Source organism: Acanthochromis polyacanthus, chromosome 23, assembly GCF_021347895.1.
Source record: "Acanthochromis polyacanthus isolate Apoly-LR-REF ecotype Palm Island chromosome 23, KAUST_Apoly_ChrSc, whole genome shotgun sequence".
Taxonomy (NCBI): domain Eukaryota; kingdom Metazoa; phylum Chordata; class Actinopteri; family Pomacentridae; genus Acanthochromis; species Acanthochromis polyacanthus.
The window spans coordinates 7,510,997-7,533,648 of NC_067135.1; the positions used below are offsets into that span (position 1 = coordinate 7,510,997).

The 22,652-nt window shown below is 38.9% G+C and overlaps 1 protein-coding gene across 1 annotated transcript in view; it reads left to right on the forward strand.

The window, feature by feature from the left end:
• The window catches only part of m1ap (meiosis 1 associated protein), a 61,087-nt gene that overhangs the window by 28,235 nt on the left and 10,200 nt on the right, over nucleotides 1-22,652 (forward strand). Inside the window, exons 4-6 of the mRNA XM_022205759.2 lie at nucleotides 19,276-19,431; nucleotides 19,629-19,788; nucleotides 22,157-22,298. Of these exons, the coding sequence (XP_022061451.2) occupies nucleotides 19,276-19,431; nucleotides 19,629-19,788; nucleotides 22,157-22,298 (458 nt within the window). The remainder of the gene's footprint in view (nucleotides 1-19,275; nucleotides 19,432-19,628; nucleotides 19,789-22,156; nucleotides 22,299-22,652) is intronic.

A 22,652-nucleotide genomic window follows, 5' to 3' on the forward strand; every position in this document is an offset into this window, starting at 1 on the left:
GCAGCAATTCAATCAGAGTATGGTTGTCTTGTTTGTTCACTGATGCTGTTTACTGTCTGGGCCAACACAGATAACAGTCATATTTGTTTATCAAACATTCAGAGGATGATTTAGACGGAACGCTGTCATTGATCTTGGAACATTCATGCTGATTGCGACATGTGAGATATTTGTCTAAAAATACTTTGAACATTACACCCACTTCTCCTGTGATACCTTTTTGTAAACGTTTGTGTTTCCCTCAGGTGGTGTGTTGCAGTTTCATGTCTAATTCTCAGTGGAATTTGTAGATGACTTTCAGTAATGCCAGATCACATTATTGAGAGATCGATAACATTAGCAAATATTAGGTGTTTGTTATTAGTGTTTGCACAAGTCAGTCAGCTAAATCTACCTCTGAAGAAGAAACCTTTTTGACAAAGGAATCACATATTTACTCATTAGATATTCATCAGCTTGGAAATTATTAGAGTTCTTAATCATGATTAAAATGTTCTTAAATATATTACATAATTGGTGTCCATGATTAAAATTAATGTTTTATTTCTAACAAACTTACCAGAATAATCTTAATTATTACATTTTTACAAGATCACACAAATGGGAATTATTTCACTTCAAAGACAGAAATCTGCTGTGCACATTTGCTTAGTGAACAAAAATTCACACATATTTTTCCTCGTCCGCACTCTACATCTTGAGATACACTGATTAAAAAGATTTAATTAAAGTATTACATGGCTGGGGATTGTTTCACCTTGACAATTTGCCACAGAATTATCAGGCATTTTACAGCGGCAGCGTGGGAGTGTGACTGATCAGGAGGGAAATAATAAACATATGTTACAGGTGCTGAAAATGACTGTAATTCCATAATTAAAGGTGCAACATTCACAACTACTGAATAGATATGCAGCAGCTTAGGCACATCTCCCACACCTCCCACCTGCCTTCACTTTCATTTACAACCAGAAAGGTTATGTACACAAGATCCAAGTAAAAATAGTCCAGACAGAACCATTAGCCCACGCTAACATTGTAAAAATACTTACACTGTAAAACCCACTGTCTGTCTCCATAGGAGCTGACTAGTACGTGGAAACAGAAATAAAAAGAATGGAGGAAAATAGACACAAGCAGCAGAAAATAACAGGGGTCTCAAACTCATTTTGGTTTAGCATTCCGCCCAATTTGACCGGAAGCCACAGTTTATCACTGACACATTACAATTTCCAGATCATAGTATGTCTATATAGGCACAGGTATCTGGAATTAAATGATATATTATTTTACTTTATGATCAAAATGACAAAAGTCAGATTTAAAAAATACAAAAAAACAACAAAAACAAGGCAAAATATTACAAAAGTGAGACACAAAATGACAAAAATGAGACAAGCGACACAAAATAAATCAAACACAGAGACTAAACATTATACAAAAACATTCCAAAGAGACCAAAAATAGACAAAAAACACAAGCGAGACACAAATGAAACAAAATGACCAGAACATGAGATAAAAGACAAGACAAAATATTACAAAATGGAACTGAATGATATAGTGTTTTTCTATGAAAACACATAGATATTTCAAAAATGACTCACAAACGACAAAGCAAGAAACAAAATAACAAAAAATGAGACAAACGACATGAAATAAAACAAAAAAATGACAAAAAATTAGACAAAAATTACAAAGCAACAAAAAAAAAAGGGCAACGAGACAAAAAATGACAGAACCATGAAATTTATTGACAAAAATGGTTCACAAAACAATGAATAATGTACAACACAAAATGACAAAAAAGAGACAAAAAACATAAGCGAGATAAAAAGGAAATATAAAACGACAGAAATGAGAAACAAAATGACAAAAATGTGACACAAATGATAAAAGACAGACAAGAAAAGATAAAAAAAACCAACAAAAACAAGACAAAATATTACAAAAATGAGACAAAAAATGACAAAGAACAATGCAGCAGCAAGAAGATGAAGTCGTCAGAGAGACCCAGCAGGAATCTGCAAGACGTCCCTCATTAGATATCAGTATGTAAGTCTGAGGAAATTATATTGATAACATACGAAAAATTCAACAAAATGCATTTGTACATAAGAGGACATCATGTCTGATTCCTAATAAGAATAAGTCTCCAAATAAGTTAACAGACAATTTATAGGCCATTACCGTACAAATCATAGAAGGTTGGCAAATCCCACCTCAACCATCACTTTGCTGGGTGACATACACATTAGGAAGTGGCGACAGGCAGAAAAAGGGCTTCAATACTCTAAGACAAGTCGACAGAACATTAAATATGCAAATTAAGAAGCAATGACTCAACCAATAGTTGCTTTATTTTTTTTTTATTTTTAAACAACTTGTCATGGTCTGGAATTTATTTTAAATTTATCGTTTCACAAATGTACAATTTGCAGTTAATGTCGTCTCTGTAATTTTTGCACTTTATGAAGTCGTCTTACATATAACATCAAAAATTTCAAAGGGAGGAACTCACATGCACTTCCTTTAATCCAGCACATAGTTTGGTGGTCAATTCCTGCTAAGTTTTAATGTGACAAGTCGTGTTGTCATATTTTGTGCATGCATGTTAAATTCCTGCACATTCATTTGACATTTCAATTCATAAAACATACATTTCAGGTACAAAAATAGCCCATTTGTGTGCTGTTTTTAAGTCGTCGGAGCTAAAGGTAGAAGCAGTGTAAAATAGACTCATAGCTTGAACAAACAGCTCTTTCAAACTGACACCCCATCAGCGATTCTGGGATTCGTCTCTCAGTAGAAAGGGATTACAGCCCATTATATCTCCCTTAATCCTCTCTCTTTCCTTTCCGTCGCTCACTCTCTTCCTTTTCCTCTATTTCTCACTCTTTTCAAGCCACGGTGCTCGCTCAGTGTTCTGCCCTCCAGATTTTTGTTTTCTTTCGCTGTCTGTCTGTCCCTCCAGTTTGTGGAAGCGATAAGTAGCTTTTACAAGGTACAGATGACAGTTGTTGTGGTAAAGACTGAAAGAACGCAGGATACTGTGTGCAGTTCGGCGCGAGTGTGTCGTCTCAGTTTTTTGCATTTGTTTCTTGCCATTTTATTTTTATGTTTGGTTGTGAATCATTGTGTACACTTGTACTCTTGTACGTTTCCTCAGTGCCAGAAGAGCACAAATGTGTCTTTAAGTGAGTGACTCATGACTATATGACTATACATGTAGAAATATATATATGTGTGTGTGTGTGTATGTGTGTGTGTGTGTGTGTGTGTGTGTGTGTGGTGTGTGTGTGTGTGTGTGTGTGTGTGTGTGTGTGTGTGGTCCTTCTCAATGTAATTTTCCCTTCTAATTTTCACTTTTCGTTTAATCATATCTCGCTTCACAGGATCTGCCTCGCTCCATCAAAGCGTAGCAGAAAGATGACAGGACTTTCTCCCTTTTCCTTCTCTTCTCTTTCCAGCTACCTAATTACTTTCTCCTCCTCCGCCGCCTCCCTTTTCCTTTTTCTCTGCCGTATATCTCTTTTTAGGAGGAGAAAGGAAAAACGAGTCTGTCTCTCCTCCCTCGTACTTTGTAGACTTTCTCTGAAGTATTCCGTTTCCTTTTTCCTTTCATCCTCCTCTCGCTTTATCTCTCTTGTCTTACCGTAGATTTATGACGTATTAACCGAGATTAATTGTACTCCTCAGGCCTTAACCGGCTGTGATTTTCAAAAAAACACATTTGATTTGATGAAAACTAAAGTTCATGTAGCTCGATAAAGGTAGGCTGAAAGAGTTTTTTTTAAATCAGTTTTTCATTAATAATCTTATATAATTCATTAAATCGGAGGTGTCAAACTCATTTTAGTTCAGAGGCCACGTTCAGCCCAGTTTGATCTCAAGTGGGTCGGACCAGATTTTACTAAATGATCAAAACAGCAAAAGTCAAATGATAAAAAGCCAAAAAAAACCCACAACAAAATATGACAAAATATTGTGAAAATGTGACAAAAACGACAAAAAAGAAACAAACGACATGAAATAAACAAAAAAGAGACAAAAAAATTCGACAAACAATTTCCACAGCACCAAAAATATGGACAAATGAAAAAAATAAGACAAAACTGACAAAAATAAAAAAAGTGACAAAAATAAGACAAAAGTGACAAAAATTAGACAAAAACAAGAAACAAAACAACAAAAACATGAGATGAACGACAAAAGTCAGACAAAAACAACATAAACAAGACAAACTATTTACAAAAAGGAGACACAAACAACAAAAAATTTGACAAACAAGTTAGAAAGCGACAAAAAATGGACAAACGACAAAAGCGAGATAAAAAAACACAAAAGACAAAAACGACACAAAACAGCGAATAAAGCAAAAAACAAAATGACAAAAATAACACAAAACCACAAGTGAGACAAAAGGAAACACAACACAACAAAACGGGACATAAAACGACAAAACATGAGACGAAAGTCTGACAAAAACAACAAAAACAAGACAAAAGATTGCAAAATTAAACACAAAATGACAAAAGAACAATCTAGTATTTTACTTTATGATCAAAACAGCTTGTCATGATCTAAAATTATTTTAAATTTATAGTTTTACTAATTTACAATTTGTAGTTAATGTCTTCTCTGTAATTTTTACACTTTGAGGGCCACATTGGACCCCTGGAGGGCCGGTTTTGGCCCGCGGGCCTCATGTTTGACACCCCTGCAGTAAACACAACTAAACAACAGGATAAAGAGAGCTTGTTCTTAGACTATACTTTGTCCATCAGGTCACAACTAAACACATGTTGCCAAGATTGTGGGTGTCCTGTATTGTGTAATCATATTAACTGTTACACTGCCTGGAGTATGTACTGCACGTCTCTTTATCTCAGCGACTGCCACCTTGATAAGCAATGCTCTTTTTTGTTTAGAAGTGTTTTCCTTCTCCTTATTTGCCTCCCTCGGAACACTTAAGCCATTTCCACACCCCACACAGTTGCACTTGGATCAGCACACACAGCCCACAAATCCACTTTGAGTCGCAACAACAATGACTGTGAAAATTTTGGTCCCTCAGAGGAGGATTATAATCCACTGGCCCACAGCCAAGAATTATAAAAGGGTAAACCAAGTCTTCATCCCGGCGGAGCCTCGCGGTGAGTTACATTTCTTGTATTACATTACAATAATAATGTGAACTTCATCGATCCCCAGAGGCAGCTGCTCGTCTCAGTCGGCCTCCTCTCCACGAAGAGTTAAGACTAGCAGAGCAGAAACCCTTGAGCTTTTTTAACAATGCCTTGGCAGACTGAATGCTTGGAAATGTTGCTGTATTAAGTGTGGTCATCTGGGCAGCATGTGATCACGTCCCTCTATCGTGAGCCTATCTGAGGGAGCTGTGAGTAGACCTGTCACACCAACCATCTGAGCTTACTTTGCTCATTCTTCCTGAAGGTTTTGCAAATTTTCAGAAATTTGTGGAATTTCTTTTGCTGAATTTTTGGGTTTTGTCCAGACACAGAAACAGTATTTTTTGGTGCCCATAAATGAAAACAACAGGAGGGTTAATGTGATGTGATTCATTTGTTGCACTGATGCCATCCTGCTACATCTCAACAAGGAAACACTCCCTGGATTTGATTCATTTCTGTGTTGAAACGTCTTGACAATGAAAAAATGAATGGTATTTCTGAAATGTTCAGCGCATTTAGCATGTGCGGCTAACTTTGGTGTGAACTTTAACTCCTGTGGGATGTTAATAAACACCATTCCTACATTTTTCTGTAATTGGTTCTGTGTAAAACAACTTTCCACCAGACTTTTCCTGCTCAGCTACTATTACAGCTGCACACCTGCAGTCATTCAACTCGGGGTTGTTTTCTGCCTCCTCTTCTCTCCGTCTCTCTCATCCAGTTGACTTTCCGTCACAGTCAGCTAGTTAGCTTTCGTGTGTGGTGGCTGAAAGGTGCTCAGAAGGAAACCCCACCCAGACTTTGTAATATATACACACACAATAACTGCAGCTACTGCCAAACACACACTTAAAATGAATGTGAGGACAGACAGACAAGTTGGTTTTTTATCTGTCATTGTTTGAATTATTTGTCGAGTGATAATCTGAATGCATATTTTTCATTCTGCCCCACACAGTACCAAGGTCAGGCTGTTCACACCTCTGCATTAGCGGAGCAGCAGGCGGTCCTAGAGGCTGGCATCGCTGTTCACACCAGGATATGGAACCTATTAATCCCACACTGAGACTGGCTGGCGGCGCACACTAAAACACACAATTTTCTTCACCTAACCTTTTCCAACACCTGCTTGTTTGTGAGTCTAAATCCATATAAATTTCTCCTCATCCTTGTTTATCAAAAGAGATAGCAGTCTAAAATCTACAGCGCTGCCAGACAGACATGATAAAAACACAAAGGGTGCAGTGTCAGACGTGTTCCCTGCAGTTGCAGTTTGCAGATTTTGGCAGCCGATAAAGCACTTTTAGTTAGCTCTCTTTGGCTCTGGCTCTCTTATTACTGTGAATGCAACAATACACGGTAGACAGAGGAGGGACTGCCAAGAGAGTAAGCAGAGATAGGAGTAAAACTAAGAATGATTCACAGCTATTAAACACCCAGAGAGCGCTGTTACACCCTCTCCTCTCCGCTCTCTGCCTGCCTACCTCCGTCTGACTCCGTCAATTATATCCCAGCATCGCCTTCAGCACCACACTGGAAATAATGCCCCTCTCAAAACAAGAAAAAAGTATCTCAAGGAAATTTCACCTTGAAATAAGTGAAAAATCTGCCAATAGAACAAGTGAAAAATGTCTTGGTGAGATTTCTTGAAATAAGATATGATATTTAGAATAATGACATCTTAAAATCAGCTGGGAAAATTTATTTTAAGCTTTATTTTACCAAGGTTGTCCAGCTTAGGTGTCTTAAATAAGCCAGACACGTACAAAAAAAAAAAAAAAAAAAAAGCAATGTTTTACTCAAACATAAATTTTCGCTTTCATGTAACCTCCTAAGTTGAGATGTATGAACCCTCCTGTTGTCCTCATTTACGGGCACCAAAAAATATTGTTTCCTTATCTGAAAAAAATCCCCCAAAAAATCAGCAAAAAAAAAATAATCCACAAATTTCTGAAGATTTGTAAACCTTCAGGAAGAAAATTCCAGTAATTCCTTCAAAATTTCCTTTTTAATTAAAAAAAATCCCTAAATTTGGCAAAAAAAAATTCTTGTAAATATTTTCCAAAAATGAGAAAATCTTACAAAACAATCCTAAAAATATCTATAGTGATTCCATATATATATCAGTAAAACTTCTAATATTTTCTGTAAGAACATTCACAAAAAATCAACCAAAATCCAGTGAATTTTTCTGGATTTTGGTTGATTTTTTTTGTGACTGTTCTTAAGAAACATTTTTTTTTAACATTTCTTTTAATTCCACCAAAAAATGTTCAAAAATTTCCCAAAAATGTTGAAAATATGAACATCAGAAGTTTCACTGTGAAAATATTTTTTTTCCCACATTTTCAAACTTTAAAACGGGTCAATTTTGACCCGCAGGACGACACGAGGGTGAAACTTACTTTTAATTTTCTTGTGAAATACGACTTAAAACAAGATCATTTCAAGATTGTTTGACTTAACAAGATATTTAAGATGCGTTGTCTTAAAACAAGTCCCTCCATCTTGATGAAATTTATCTTAAACCAAGTGGGATGACACATTTTGAGTAAAAATAAGACTTTTGACTTTTTGCGGTGCACCAGCGTTGGAAAAGTGCATTACTATATCGGAAAGCCAGAAGTATTGTGAGAGTGCTGCGGTGGAAAATTGAAGGCAAAGTGAAGACGTTTGTTTGTTTTTAACATCTACCGTGCTGAGGTGCTCCAGGGTTTCCAACATGACGAACTTGCCTCGATATGTGATTTAATACATGTAAACACTCAACCGCAGACAACCCGCTAGGACTGTCTTATCTCCACAACACAGTAATTAAGCTTTCTAATTTATGTTTTACTTGCCTCCGGTTAGTCTTCACGAGCGCCAACATTAGCCCAAACTTGTGAATAGTATCATAAAAACATCAGTTAATCTCCCACACTGTGTCTGCCTTACAGGTATCACTTTGTACATTTCTTTTTTCATCACTTCTGTAACGACACGCTCCTTCTTCTTGCTCCCATTTCTCTCAGACTTACTTTCTATGCCACGTATTTTAGCTTATTTCTTCTCTTTGGCATTCACTCCAACCACCTGTTGGTAAGAGGACAAAATTGCTGCTCCTTCTGCTCTTCCTCTTTTAGTGTCTCCTTATTTTTTTCTGAGCGTATAGATTTTTATCTCACTCATTTCAGCTTTCAGGCCACTTCCTGCCTCTTCCCTTCTCTTTTGAGAGGTTTGTTATTTGCTATCACCTCTGCAATCTCTCATCTGCTCTCATCTCCTCTCTACTCCCTCCATTACATCCATCATCCTCCCTCCCAGTCTTATTCCGTAGAAATGGTCCTTTTTAGTTCAAGGATTGAAGCGTGTGGGAGTTGCAGTGAGAGCGATTTTGTTTATTTCCTGCAACATTTCAGAGCTATGATTGTTTTATTCAAAACAGTTGTGATTAGCTGTTGGCAGAGTTTGCCCTTAAAAACAGCGTCCTTCCGAGGAAATCAGGTGGCAGCTATTTTTCATCATCTTTTCTGGTTCCCTTCTCTGCAACCCTCTCCTCTCTTATGTGCCTCCATGAATCTGCAGAGCACTTCTTACGCTCTGTCCTCTTGTCTTTTTCAAGTGCTTCAAAGAAGTCATCCTCTCCGGGTCTCTCTGTCCTCCTCTTCCATCTAAAAACCGTCTGTTTTCACATTCTGCTTGAAAACCAGGCAGTTGATCTTTTGCCATTGCTTCGCTTCTTTCCGTCTGTTTGCCATGATCACCGTCGCATAACTGCTTTGAAAAGCAAGAGCAAAGTTTTTAAATGAATAATACAGCATTTAATATTCTCAGGGGTATTTAACTTGTTTGATAATCAAATGGTGCCCAATAGGGTTTGTTTGTTTATTTGTATCGCTCCCAGATTTGTTGAACTCAGATCTCTTATCAAGCCTTGTAGCTTTTCTTGTAATATTTTTCTACAAAAGATGAAAACATGTAAATAATGTCACCAAGCGTCTCATTTAAATTCGGTACTGACTGTTGGATTTTCTGCTTTAAATGAACAAGAACACTGTGCGTCAGTTTTAGCAGCTTCTTTTAGTTTCTGGATACCTGTTTCTCTTGCAGCATTTTTACTCACAGCTGACTCATTTTTCACTGCACTATAAATTCCTGCACCTCTATAGAAGCAACACAACCATGACTAGGACTGGAGAGAACTCAAAAATGTCCTTTGTGTATTGTAACTAATTTGTAATGTCATTAATAGCAAAAAACAGGAGAAAAAGACTGAATTTCTTTGATTATTTACTTTACCAAATGAAAACCGGAACATCTCCAGCAATTTTCAAATGCCCACAGGTGTTACCAATACTGGAAAACAATGCTGACTTTACACACTATATATTACTACATTTTTTATTTATTTTCAGTCTCCTGTCTGTTCTGTGCAAACACTGCTTGCAGTTCAACCCAGTTCAACTGAAAAGTGCCTGAATTTTTGTCGGTTTGTTGGCTGCAGCTCAGTCACAAACGGATTCGGATTTAGCCTGAAGAGCTCAGAATGTTTTGTCTTTTGCTGAACCTAGTAGTCCTTGGTTTCAGGAAAGTTCACAGTCTGTAGGCCTCGTAAGACTCATCATATGTTTTTCTTTTAGCTTTATACATCTGCAAGTACAAAAAGTTCTTCAACAAGACATGCACAGTAAACTGATTTAGATGAAATATCATGATTTTAAGATTATGTTTAGTAATAATTCCTGATGGAACCAGATCTGTTGTGTAGGACTAGATGTTGATATCTTTTCTTGCATACATGAGACACCTAAGACTCTGTGGGATGGTCAGGTGAGTGAGGGCATCCTCTGGATTGTCAAGTGGGCGCCCTCCTTCATCGGTGTTTCGCTGATAGGCCCATGACACTTCCAGAGGGTTCAGCAGTGAATCCCAGTGTCCCAGGTTCACCCTCTAGATTCCATCTACTCACTTGAAGACCCAGGAGAAGTACTTACTCTTGGTCCACACCCACTGACTTCCATTTTCAGCGGCTCTGGAGAGTTCCTTGTTTGCTTGCTGGTGGGCCTTCCCATCTCCCAGAGAAGCCTGGATGTTGAGGTGGCCACGAATCCTCTGCACTCTTACTTTGACTGGTTGGACCCTCACCTTCCAAGCTGCATATATCTCAGCTTCTTGCACTCATACGCGTCCTCATCTGAGCTTTCCCAGAGCACTGTGAGCTCGATGATGTAGACGTGCCTAAGTAAAGCTGACCATAGCACCAGGTCTGGTGTCAGGTTGGTGGATGCGATCTCAGGTGGGAACCAGAGCTTTTGGTCCAGGTCTACCAGCATCCTCCAATCACAAGCCCCTTTCAACTGCCCAGGATCTGGTCTTGAGGTGGCGAGACAGGCTCAACCCTCACCCTCCTGGATAAATGTTGTTTCTTGCCATTGGGTGGATGTGGGTGGAAGGACATTAACACTCATCCAACACTAGTGCCAGACACTTTAGCACCAGGTGTAACGGCCTTGAGCGAGGCTGGTCTTGCAGCCCATTAAAATGTGTTTGAGTGTACCTGGAGTCGAACCAAACACCATTCATGATTAGTGCAAGGACAGTTAAAAATAGAAAATCCGACTCTTGTACAGTTTATGGCCTTATTAAATGATGCATTTTAGGCGATTTTTAATAAGTGACTGTGAATCCCCCATGTGGATTCAGAAGGTTAATGTTAATTCCTCACCAGCTGTTCTGAAACTTTTGTCTGTTGGCTCATGTCCTCTCTACAAGCTGCTGACTCCACACTGCCAAAGATTGTTAGTGGAAAGATACATCACTGGGTAAGATCGCTCTACCATAAATGAGTTTTTTTATGTAGTTTATCAAAGTGCTGACTGTTTTCATGATCAGCTGATAGTGGCTCATGAAATACATAAGATTCTCACAGTCAAACCTTTTATGCTTAAACCTTGAACACTAACCACTCCAAATGCAGTGTGAACTGCTGTATGTTAACCCGTTCTGAGTCATTGCTTGAAAACGCAAAGCCTCCAAACGTAAATCACGATTAATTATTTTAAGATAACAATGCCACAGCAACTGTACTTTCGTACTTTGTAGTAATGGTTGATTCTTACTTTTGCTGTTTCATATTTGTTGAATCACTTTATGCTGCACAAGGAACCCAATGAACCAAATGATTTCATGTTCAATTTTTCTGAGAAAATACTGCATTTAAGGGATTAATCAATCAACACCACATCATCATCAGCTGCTCATCTCATTTTTAAGTTGTAGCTAGATGTGAAAACAAGTAGATCAGCTTATTTAGTATGACTATTAATTAATCTGTCAGCTAACAGCTAAAAACTGTAGTTTTTTCTGACCTCTCACCCAACACTGGTTTAGAAATTGCAACGGTGTCTTTTGAAACAGGGTTATGAATTTATTTATGCTTGAATGATGAAAGCTAAACAAAAATAGATTTGATTTGGGATTTGTTGAGGGTGTTGAAGGAAACAAACCTCATCTGTCCTGACCAGAGGGATTAGTGGAGGCGAATATGGCATTTTCACAAGACAAATTGAAATATAAAAATATGTAGATGTCGTTTGTGTTGAAACATTTTTTTCATGTGACACCTCCTTGCACAATAAAAACCACCAGAATGTCGAAACATACCTAATGAGCCATCAAATCTGAATCATCCCTTTATTCAACCTTCTGTGAATAATGTCCTGTTCTCGCTCTCCCTTTTCTCTCCTTTTGTTCTTCCTCCACTAAGATGACATCCAGATAACAGGCCGGTTCTTTCCCTTCGTCCTCTTGTCCTTTTCAAGTGTCACTCCGTTTTAATTGTCCCTACGACCCTATGAGGCTTTTACAGAAACGGCTGGAAGGCAATTAGGTCACACAGCCGCTGGTTTGTGGAGCACTCGTGTTTCCGACCAGATGATCAATGTTCTATTTGTCACGGTCTCAAGCTACATCAATGAGCTATTCATCATTATGTTCGCACAGACGGGCTGACAGACGAGGACATACAAGTGTGCCGTCAGTGTCACTCTGTAAATGAAATGTGGATGTCAGAGGGGGGAATTCCACAGACACTCATCAACGCTTCCTTCATGTTTATGTACACTTTGTGAAGTTTGTGTCTGATGGAGGGAGATCACAGTTAGTCAGCAGACAGATACACTCGAAACTAACACGGTAATTAGTACATCAACGAGCACACACAGGTTGCTGAATGCTCTGGTCTGGATGAAAACACCCACAACCAACACAAACACAAAGACACACAGTAGACAAAGGAGAATGAGACAAACAGAAATGCACAACAGAAAACACAGGAGTTGTGGCATAGACCTATTTTTGAAGCAAAAAAAGAAACTTTAGCAGGAAACACTCGATAGCATTCCTCGTTTAAATCTGTGGGGCCTTCAGAAGTACGTGTAGGTGGCGTCAGGTGTCATGTTTCCTAATAAAGACTTTCAAAGGAAAGCTGCCGAAAAAACGTCCAACTGTGTGAATATGTAAGTTAATAGGCTCATTAATATCACTGCCCCATAATTAAGGCACAAGAAGATGCGACTATAATTGCCTTTGTAATTAAATTGACATGTTGCAGATGTATTCTCATGGTGCATAAGTCAGTTTTAGTCTTTTTCTTTCAGCTGCAGCCCTGGCAGTGTTACATGGTCTTTGGAGCAAAGTACAGAACAAATGCAGAATCACAATTCACACTTTAAGTAGGCTTACTGCAAATCTTATGAATTCAACAAATACAGGGCTTTGGTCTTTTAATCAGTCTCTATCTTAGGATTATATCACTATACAAAGACGTGCAGAACAATGAAATGACTTTGAAATGGCTCGTAGTCAGCAGGAAAAGAAAAAGACTGGCGTTCTCTGATAATCTGTATCTCTCATACATATATATATATATATATATATTGTAGGTGTGCAGCATAAGTTACAGTTGCATGCAGAATTATTCTGTGGCTTTGATGGGTTGGTTTTAGTATACTGGAGGTGATTGTTCTTGCGATGTGGCTTCAGAAGTGGTGTCCCTCTAGGGGATGAAGGGGTTCTTGTCCATCTGTCTCCGCAGGAATCTTGATATGTTTGCCGACAGCTTCTTTAGTTGATCACAACCATGTAGTGTAGCCACGGTACCGGTGCTTTGAACTTACCAGTGATGCTTCCAACAGTGTCTCTGGGAACATTCAGGAGCTTGGATATCTTCTTGTACCCATTTCCTTTCATGTGCAAAGCAGCTATCTCCTCTCTAAACTTCAGGGACACCTCTCTGGTCTTAGCCATGTTGTAAGAGGCGTATGGGGAGTATTGACACAAAGTGCAACCATTACTCAGTGTTTAGCATGTGTCACTGTTGAATTCACCTCAAAATGTATGCATACAGGTCTATGGCATTCGAGTTCTACTGCAATTATTTGTATTTACCTGGCATTGTTTATAGCAAGTTGAACAATTTTGCAACCTGCTTTTGGGTGGATTATGAATTAAATCTTGATTTTTGCTTTGGTATTATATTTCAATAGTTCTAATGTTGCTCATTTTGGCAGAATGTCAAAAATGTCAGGGGGTTTGAATAATTTTGCATGCAGTTGTATGTTGCTGATGTATCCTTTACCCTTTACAAAGTAAACCACCGTCTTGTAGTTAATCAATCTAAATACCTTAAAATCTGGCCAATTATTCCAGGTTCTTGTAATGTAGAGGACCTGAAAGTAGCTCTCCATTACTGTGATCTTTCTGGAGCTTTCACAAAGATTGTTACCATCACAGGTGGTCCATTATCTGTATCTGGAGGAGCTGATCCATATCAAAATGAAGGACTGAACACAGGGTTGTAGAGAGGAGCTCAGCTTCCTCTTCCAGCAGAGCATTAGTGTCATTAATTTCCCCACACAGACTAATGTTACACTGGTCGATGGTCATGAGGATGATGTGCTCTTCCTAATGCATGGGAAGCATTACTGGGCGTGGGCCAGCGAGAGTGGAGGCTCAGAAGAAGAGCTGGAAGAGGGAACGTCACTTGGAGAAAGCAAAAATATACGCCCTTCAGGTTATGGACAGAAACCAACATTCACTGATGTCTTTGGGGTTTTAGGAGCTGTAGGTGTCCGCAGTCACTTATTCAGATTTCTCCTTGTAGGGCTGTCGCTTCCTCTAAACATCAAACTTGAACTTGAAGTGTTTTCTTTTTTCCCCTGAAAAAAGTGAAATGTGACGGCGCTGCGCCCTCGGCAGAGCTGTGAAAAATAACCCGAGCTTCTCTGAGGACACTCGTCAGTCGCTCAGTTAACAAAAAATGGACTCCAGGGAAATTACAGCCAAAACCGAAGTTATTACATTTGCATCTGATCAAATTGGGTTTTAAGGGGCTTTTTTTGTGCATGATGGAATTGCAGATTTGTTTGCCCTTTTCATATTATATTCAAGTGGGCAACAGTGATGGAGATTTTGCAGCGTTGACAGCAAACTGCACATTTTCTTAGGTGAGCATTAGCACCACTCACAACATCTGGAATCACATATGAGTCATCTGGATGGGATGAGGTCTCCGATAATTGGACAGGTGGAGACGGAGGGATGTAAAAGCAAGCAGGCAGAGCATTACCGGCCGTCCTGTACAGTGAGTGTTTATGGGGAGACAATGAATCAGCAGCAGACACATCAGTTAATGGGAATCTTAACAAATAAACAGGAACTCTTGCAGCTCAAACTCACTTTGCCGCTGCAGTGACGAGGCTAAAAGGCTGCTGGGTGGTCTCTGAGTCAGTGGATGCAGGTTCCCCACAACAGCTAAACCCACTATGGAATTACCTAATTCTCTTTATTTGGAGCAGTTTGAGGGAATAGTTCCCTGTTTATACAGCACACACGAAGCAGAATTGGTCTTATCCAACTCTGAAGGATAGCAGCTAAATGCTTCATAAGTTAGTGCTCAACTGTGTCTCATTTAGTGCTGGGATTGTTAAATATATAATTGCAGGACTTTTTGTATCATACATACGATGTCATTTCATCCTTTGTTCATATATAATATTTATTAGGTTTAAAGCTGCAGGAGATAGAAGCCTAGAAAAGGTAAAAAAAAAAAAAAAATTCAGTAACGAATATATACAAATTCAAGCTATTGCTTGAAGCCAAACTCCTCCTCCTAATTCATTGCACCATAAAATATTAATATTAACAAAAACACCAACTTGTGGATGGCTAATACCTCACATCAAGTCTGAAAATGGAGCCAAAGGAAGGTAAAGAAGCCAAGTTTCTGCTCCGATCGCTTGAAATATAAAAATGCTACAAGTTTATCCTGGAGTTTTTGCCCAATTATGCCATAAAATATTGCCTACTGTAGCTTTAAACGCCACAATTACAAAAATTAGTCATACTTGTTTAGTTGTGAGGTTTTCAGTGCCATCATGAGTTGTAGTTTTTGCAATATGGATCCTGTGTTAAAGTTGAGTCATGTCTAAAAATCTGAAAAGATGTACAATGTAAATTTTCCTCTGAAAAGTAAAATACACTCAACCAAGTTTGTTGGTACAGCAGTTATGTAACTAAGGGCTTTACTTGTCTCTGAAAGATGGGTTTATTCTGGCTTCAACTCTTCTTCTCACTTTTAAAAATGTCCTAGAATAACTGCACATAAACTCAGTTTTTGTATGGTTTTTTTAAGCATGTTTGTAAAAATTTGACGTGTGCAGCATTTCCAGTGTTTTTGGTGTATTTGCACAGTATAATTATAGTTTGGTACTTAGCATAAGAGGGAAGAAATCATAATTCCATTTAACAACGGCATGTCTTCTGTGACCAGACACAAACACTCCCTTAATGAGATTCACCCGTCTGACACCCCGCTAGCTTCCCTCAGCACGCCTGTCACGGTTTATCTCCTCAGGTGTGCGCAGACATCGAGGACACGCTAATGAGATGCAGGAGAACAATTAGACTTGTAGATCGCCGGGATGGGTCACATCATTTAATAGTTTCATAATCTCTCATACCAACGGAGCAGAGAGAAAGGAAGCAGCATGGAGAGATGGTGTCGGGAGGCACGGATGATAACACGTAATTGATCTTTTGATCTGGCGTACCTGCAGTAAACACATATTTAATGAACTCTGCCGTGATTGAGACGAGGAGGCATCTGTGGGAGGATTCAGCAGCGCATTCCTCATGAGCACAGATCGGCCTGCCGGAGAGAAACCGACAGGATCATTACTTGAGCTCTTTGCGAACGCACACGTCGGGGTTAACTACTCTCACCTGCTCTCTTCAGTGTGTGATAGATTCCTCTGGAAACACACACAAGCGAGAGTGTCTCGACTTATTCGTGCCGTCATGAGAAGCAGCACCTCTCTCTATCCCCCTCTCCCACACGAATATAAACACAGACTCTGAGGTCTCATTACAGGCGTTCCTGACAGTGTGGTCCGTCCATCCATCTCCTCTCTATCTCATCTTATCTCTCCTGTCCATCCTCCTGGTCTTGCTCTTTGTGTAATTTATACTTTCGTCCCCTTCTTTCTTTCCTCTAGACGCCAACTTCCATAACTCTTCCTCTCTCCTCTCCCTCTCTCTTACTCTATCTCCTCCTCTCACTGTTCCCTAGACAGACATTATCGGAGGGAATGGCGATCGATTTCCTTCTTTCCTCCATCTCTCTCAATCCTTCAAGGATTTTTCTCTTATCTCTCTATTTCCATTAGGCAGGAACACATCCTTTCTTTCTCTTCTATTCCTCCCCAACTTTCTCTTTCCCATCTCTGTCTCTTTCCAATTATTTTTGACTTAATGTGAATTGATCCCAGCTATTTCCTTTTCACTTTTCTTTTTTTTTGCTCAGTTATGTAGCTATGTTGATATACAGTCGGATGCACATCTCGTTATGCCGCTGATCCCGAGCATCATTTCCGAAAGTTCTTTAATCCGAATTAAAAGCAAGAGCAGTGTGTCAGAACTAAAAGCGAAGCATCTCGACTTTGCTCTTTTTGACACATAAAAGGAGAACTTGTAACGCAAAAGTGTCATTAGCGCATGCTTTGTTAGCCTCTAAATCCTCCCTCTTTCCCTCTCAGCCTTCATCCTCTTCGCCTTCACCCTGCAAGGATCACACCAAAAATGTCCATCAGGAAAAAAATAAATTAAAAAAAGTGGCAGATATAATTCTCTTCCCGCAGATGAAGTACTTATTTCTAGATGAAGCACTTTTGCAAACTTTGGCCCAGAACCAAAAATAGCTTCCGTACCGTAGCTGCCCCTGACAGATGAAAGAAGCAATGACGCATTTTAGACTAGGAGTTTAAAGTTTCTCATTTTCTCCCTGAAGTTTCAGGCAGGGAGTTTTTTCTAATTTTTTAAACTACTTTATCAGCTTTCCATCCATCTTCTGCTCTAACTTTTCCTCCCTTCTGTCCACCTCTGACAGCGCTTCCTGATCCTCTGTTCTCCCTTTAGTCCCATTAGTTATCTCCTGATGGCTCATTAACTATTAAACAGCTGGAAGAGGGGAAAGAGAGAAGGGGGACGTTTTATAAGGTTTGTGTCTACTCTGCAATAATAAATGGACATTGGAGGATGGGAGCAGAAAGGGAAGATGAGGGTGGGGCAGGTCCACAGGGTCTCTTTCCCTGCTCTGCAATGATAAGTGGAAATCAGCGGGCACAGAGGGGAGACCGGTGCAAGTTTCTTTTCCCCTCTGGGATGAGAAGTAGGCTCAGAAAATGAGATAGATTTGCATAAAATCTGCAAAATAGCTCGAAAAGCAACAGATTTCAGACAGGCTGCTGTTGCTTTGCATCTTCTGTCTTCTTACCAACAGGAGGTTGACATCCAATAGGAACCCTGTTGCTTCCTTTCATGAGATCAGTGCCAGGCCCTCTTATCCGTCCCGGCTTAAACAGGATTTCAAATTATCCAGAGACACTGAAGGTCTCAGATGACAAGTTCAGAAGTCAGTTAGCTGTATGCATATTGGTTCTATTAGATATTGCTGCCATCTAGTGGTGGGAGATAAAAGTTGATTAACTGTTGCGATTTTCTTGGGAAGTTGGTGAGAAAAAAATCTGTCATAGTGAAAATGTCTAAATAGTTGTAAAATGTAATATGAGTGCTGGTTTGTCTACAGATGTCAAAGTAATGCAACATTTTTGCCACACATGTAGAGTATGACTTAAAACTTTTACATGACATTCACCTTTAATCCAGAGGTGTCAAACTCATCTTAGTTCAGGGGCCACATTCAGCCCAATTTGATCTCCAGTGGGCTGGACCAGTAAAATCCCAGCTTAATAACCTATAAATAACCACAACTCCAAAATTTTCCCTTGTTTTAGCGCAAAAATAGATTCTGAAAATGTTCAAATTTAAGGAACATCTTTTTACAAAACATTATGAACAACCTGAAAACAAAAAAGGGACAAAACATTTGACCAAAAAATTACAAAGCGACCAAACAACACAAAAACGAGACACAAAATGGCAAAAATGATACACAAAAAAAACAAATAAAGCAAAACAAAAAATGACAAAATATCACAAAAAAACACAAGCAAGACAAAAGGAAACACAAAATGACAAAAACGAGAAGCAAAACAACAAAAACATGAGACAAATGACAAAAGTTAGACAAAAAACAACAAAAGCAGGACAAAATATTACAAAAATGAGACACTAACTGACAAAATCAAGACACAAAACAGCAAAAGTGAGAAACAAAATGAGAAAAAATGAGACAAACGACACGAAAAAAACAAAACTGAGACAAATAATTAGACAAAAAAATTGCAAAGCAACAAAAAATGAAACAAACGACAAAAGTCCAGACAAAAAAACAACAACAAACAATATTACAAAAACGAGACACAAATTGACAAAGAACAATGAGCAATATAGTATTTTATTTCATGATCAAAACAACTTGTCATGGTTTAAAAATTATTTTAAATTTAGTTAATGTTTGTCTCTGTAATTTCTGCACTTTACAAAGCCGTCCTTGGACCCTCTGGAGGGCCGGTTTTGGCCCGCAGGCCGCATGTTTGACACCCCTGCTTTAACCTAAGTATTGCCATTGTTTCCGTCTGCAGACTCTCTGATGTTGGGCACTGAGGTCGACCTGCAGCAGGTGGAGAGCAGCGTGGTCGCCGTGGAGATGGTGTTAAAGGCGTGGCTTCAGGAGCAGGGAGGAGACAGGGAGCACCTGCACCTCCTGCTGCCAAGCCCACTGGATGATCTTATCCCAGGTTAGAAGCTACACGACAGGCAGAGGTCACTTTACTGTTAATGTTCGTGCACAGTGGTCGGGCCATTTTTGACCCTTAGACACGAGGGTTAACACACATACACACTGTTAGTGATTTGTTGTGGGGCTAAGGCATAAAGTAAAGAAATCTTTAATGTATAGAATATGTTTCTCTTACATTATTTTGCACATGTGCAGTGTGCGTGAAGTGTGACATGCAAGAGTGTCTGATAAGCCCCGCCCTCATCCCCGTGGCCCCCAGCCTGGGAGTGAAGACTGAGAGTGTTCGGGACTTCCTGCCCGTCACCAAGATGTCAGCCAATCAGAGCCCACCACCACAGAGACTGAAAGCAATCAAGTAAGAGTTAGGCAACAACAAAAAAAGCTGGTTGTGTTTAACCCTCCTGTTGTCTTCATTTACCGGCACAAAAAGTTTTTCTTAAAAGTTTTATTTTTAAAAATTCTCCAAATTAGGAAAGAAAATTTTTGTAAATATTTTCAAAAAAATTGTAAAAATCTTCCAAAAAAACCCAAAAAATATGTAAAGTGATTTCATATATATATCAGTAAAATTTCTAATATTTTCTTTAAGAACATTCACAAAAAATCAACCAAAATCCAGCGAATTTCGCTGGATTTTGGTTGATTTTTTTGTGAATGTTCTTAAGAAACATTTTTAACATTTGTTTTTTTTCCTACTAAAAATATTCAAAGATTTCCCAAAAATGTTGAAAATATGGACATCAGCAGTTTCGCTGTGAAATTTTTTTTTTTTTACCACATTTTAAAACGGGTCAACTTGACCCGCAGGACGACACGAGGGTTAAATGTACAGTATTATTTTATTCTTTCATAAATGAGTATTACTTTAATACTCATGCGTCAGTCGCAGAAGCAGTGGACAAAATCGCAACGTGATTGTCTTCTTTCCCATTTTCGTCTGTCACATCCATTCTTCTTTATTTTTTAGATTGTCAGAAATAAGGCAGATTAGAACATGTATCACACAGTATCCAGTAAACCCCTGTCTGCCTATGAATGGCTTCTTTCTGCTGGCACAGAGTAGTGGAATATTTCTTCCATGAAACTCTCCCATCACATCAGTGTGTGCTTTGTTCTGCCAGAGTCGTCCGCTGTGATGCTGGAAATCTCTCAAAACAAGTACGGTTGAGCAGAAATAAAAGCCCCAGTGCAGAATTTTCCTCGTTTGTGAGGAAATGTTTTTAGCATCATCCAGTAAAAACTTCAGAGAAGTGAACAAGTGTGGTGTGAAAGGAAAGGACAGGATGAGCTAACAGCAGCGGACACTTCAAAGAATAAGAGAAAATGTTTGTTGTGAATCACTTATTTAGAAAAAATGACTGGATGTCACTAAAATATCAACTAAATAACCATCCAAATTTAATAACAGCCTCCTTCTAATCAGCTAAATAATAATAAAATGAGCTCAAAAATTGCTTTGATTGTGTTCTTTTTGTTAAATTGAGGTAATCATGGCAGATCTTTTTTGGCAATATATCAAATTTTATGTGGAGAAAAACAAATTGTATCTGTGTCAGCAAAGTTATCCATTACAGAAGCACCTCTCATGGAAGTGTGTTAATTCCAGATCACATGACCTGCTCCACATGATGTCATTTCCTCCTGAGAAAAGACTGTCAGACTCCAAGGCTTTCTGAGTTATTTAATATAAAGTAGTGGATTTATCGCATGTCAACAGGTTTAGTAAAATGCCTTTATAAATAATTTTCAATTTCACTCAGTTGTATTTATAATATTTAAAAGAATCTTTGTGTAAAAATGCCATGTGGTGTTTGGTTCTAGGCGGCCATGATGATTTTAGGCCTGAAAACAGCAAAAATGTCGACTTTGATACAAAAAGTCCTGCAATTATATATTGACCCTCATATTGATAAAGTAAGTGGCTTTAAATCAAGCACATGGTTTGTTATTATTATGAACCTTAGAAGTGGCCATTTACAAAGGCTTCTACACTTTACTTCAGCCTTTCACAATGCATTAATAAAAACACATATTTTGCTGTTGAACCACGTGTATTAAGTCAAACCAACCTGCTTTATTGTCCACAGTTATGAATTTAAAAGCCACATTTTACTCCTTTAATAATGTCTGAATATTCTCCTGTGTTTTTATTATATGTGGGTGCATGTTTGTGTGTCTTTGTTACCTCTGACGATGTTTTGAATACTATTTGTGTTCCACTGGCTAATCATTAGCACACAACTCATAAAAACTGATGTCATTCCACCCAAAATACACACATATAAGAGCAACACGTATACAAACGAGGGCTGTATGCATTGTTAGTACACACACTTTCTCAAACACTGATAGAAAGCAGATATTCATGTACAACCTGGGTGACCTGATTTGCATCCGTTTTACATTTTCAGGAGCAGCAGTGGGAAGTGATGTGTGTGTGTTTTGCATACCAGTAAGTCTTAAAGTTATTGTGCTCTGCTTTGCATACTTATGACTCATGATTTACAGCAGAGACGAGTCAGTGGAGCTCCAGAACGGTCGCGCTGTTAGCAGGGATGATGTCATTGTTTGTCTCTCTGCTCATGACCTCATGTGTTTGCAAACGGGCGTTATTCTGATGATTTAAGACATAAAGGACAGACGACTTTCTTCTTACACCGCGGACACACTTGTCCTTCGTTTTTGCTCTGCAGACTCAGGCTGTGTGTGTGTTTGTGTCGCAGGGTTCTGCGTGCAGACGGAGTGTGTCAGAGTGTGTTATACGGCCTCCCGCTGGTGATACGCCCCACCACCTGCTGGAAGCTGGACTGGGATGAAATGGAGACCAACCACGGCCTGTTTCACGCTCTCTGCCACACACTCAGGGTGTGTAAATACCAGCATTTTTACTGCTATTTCATCCTGTGACAGCCGCCTTTACAACTGAGATACAGCAACAACAGAATCTGACATTTTCCACTTTATTAGACGCCTTTCATAATGACAGATGAATATTTGTCCCGTTCTATTGATCTACATATGGGTGACAAGTAGAAGGAAAGTGACCTAATACAGTGTTAAGCCACCACACACTGATTCTACAAGCTTTTTGATTCAACTGGAGGAAAGAACATCAGTTTTAGGTGTTTAACTGGGTTTAGGTAACTCTGAATCAGGTGCTATGTGAGTTGTAGTGAAATAGATCAGTTGAGTCTGGTTAGAAAGACAATTATAGGTATA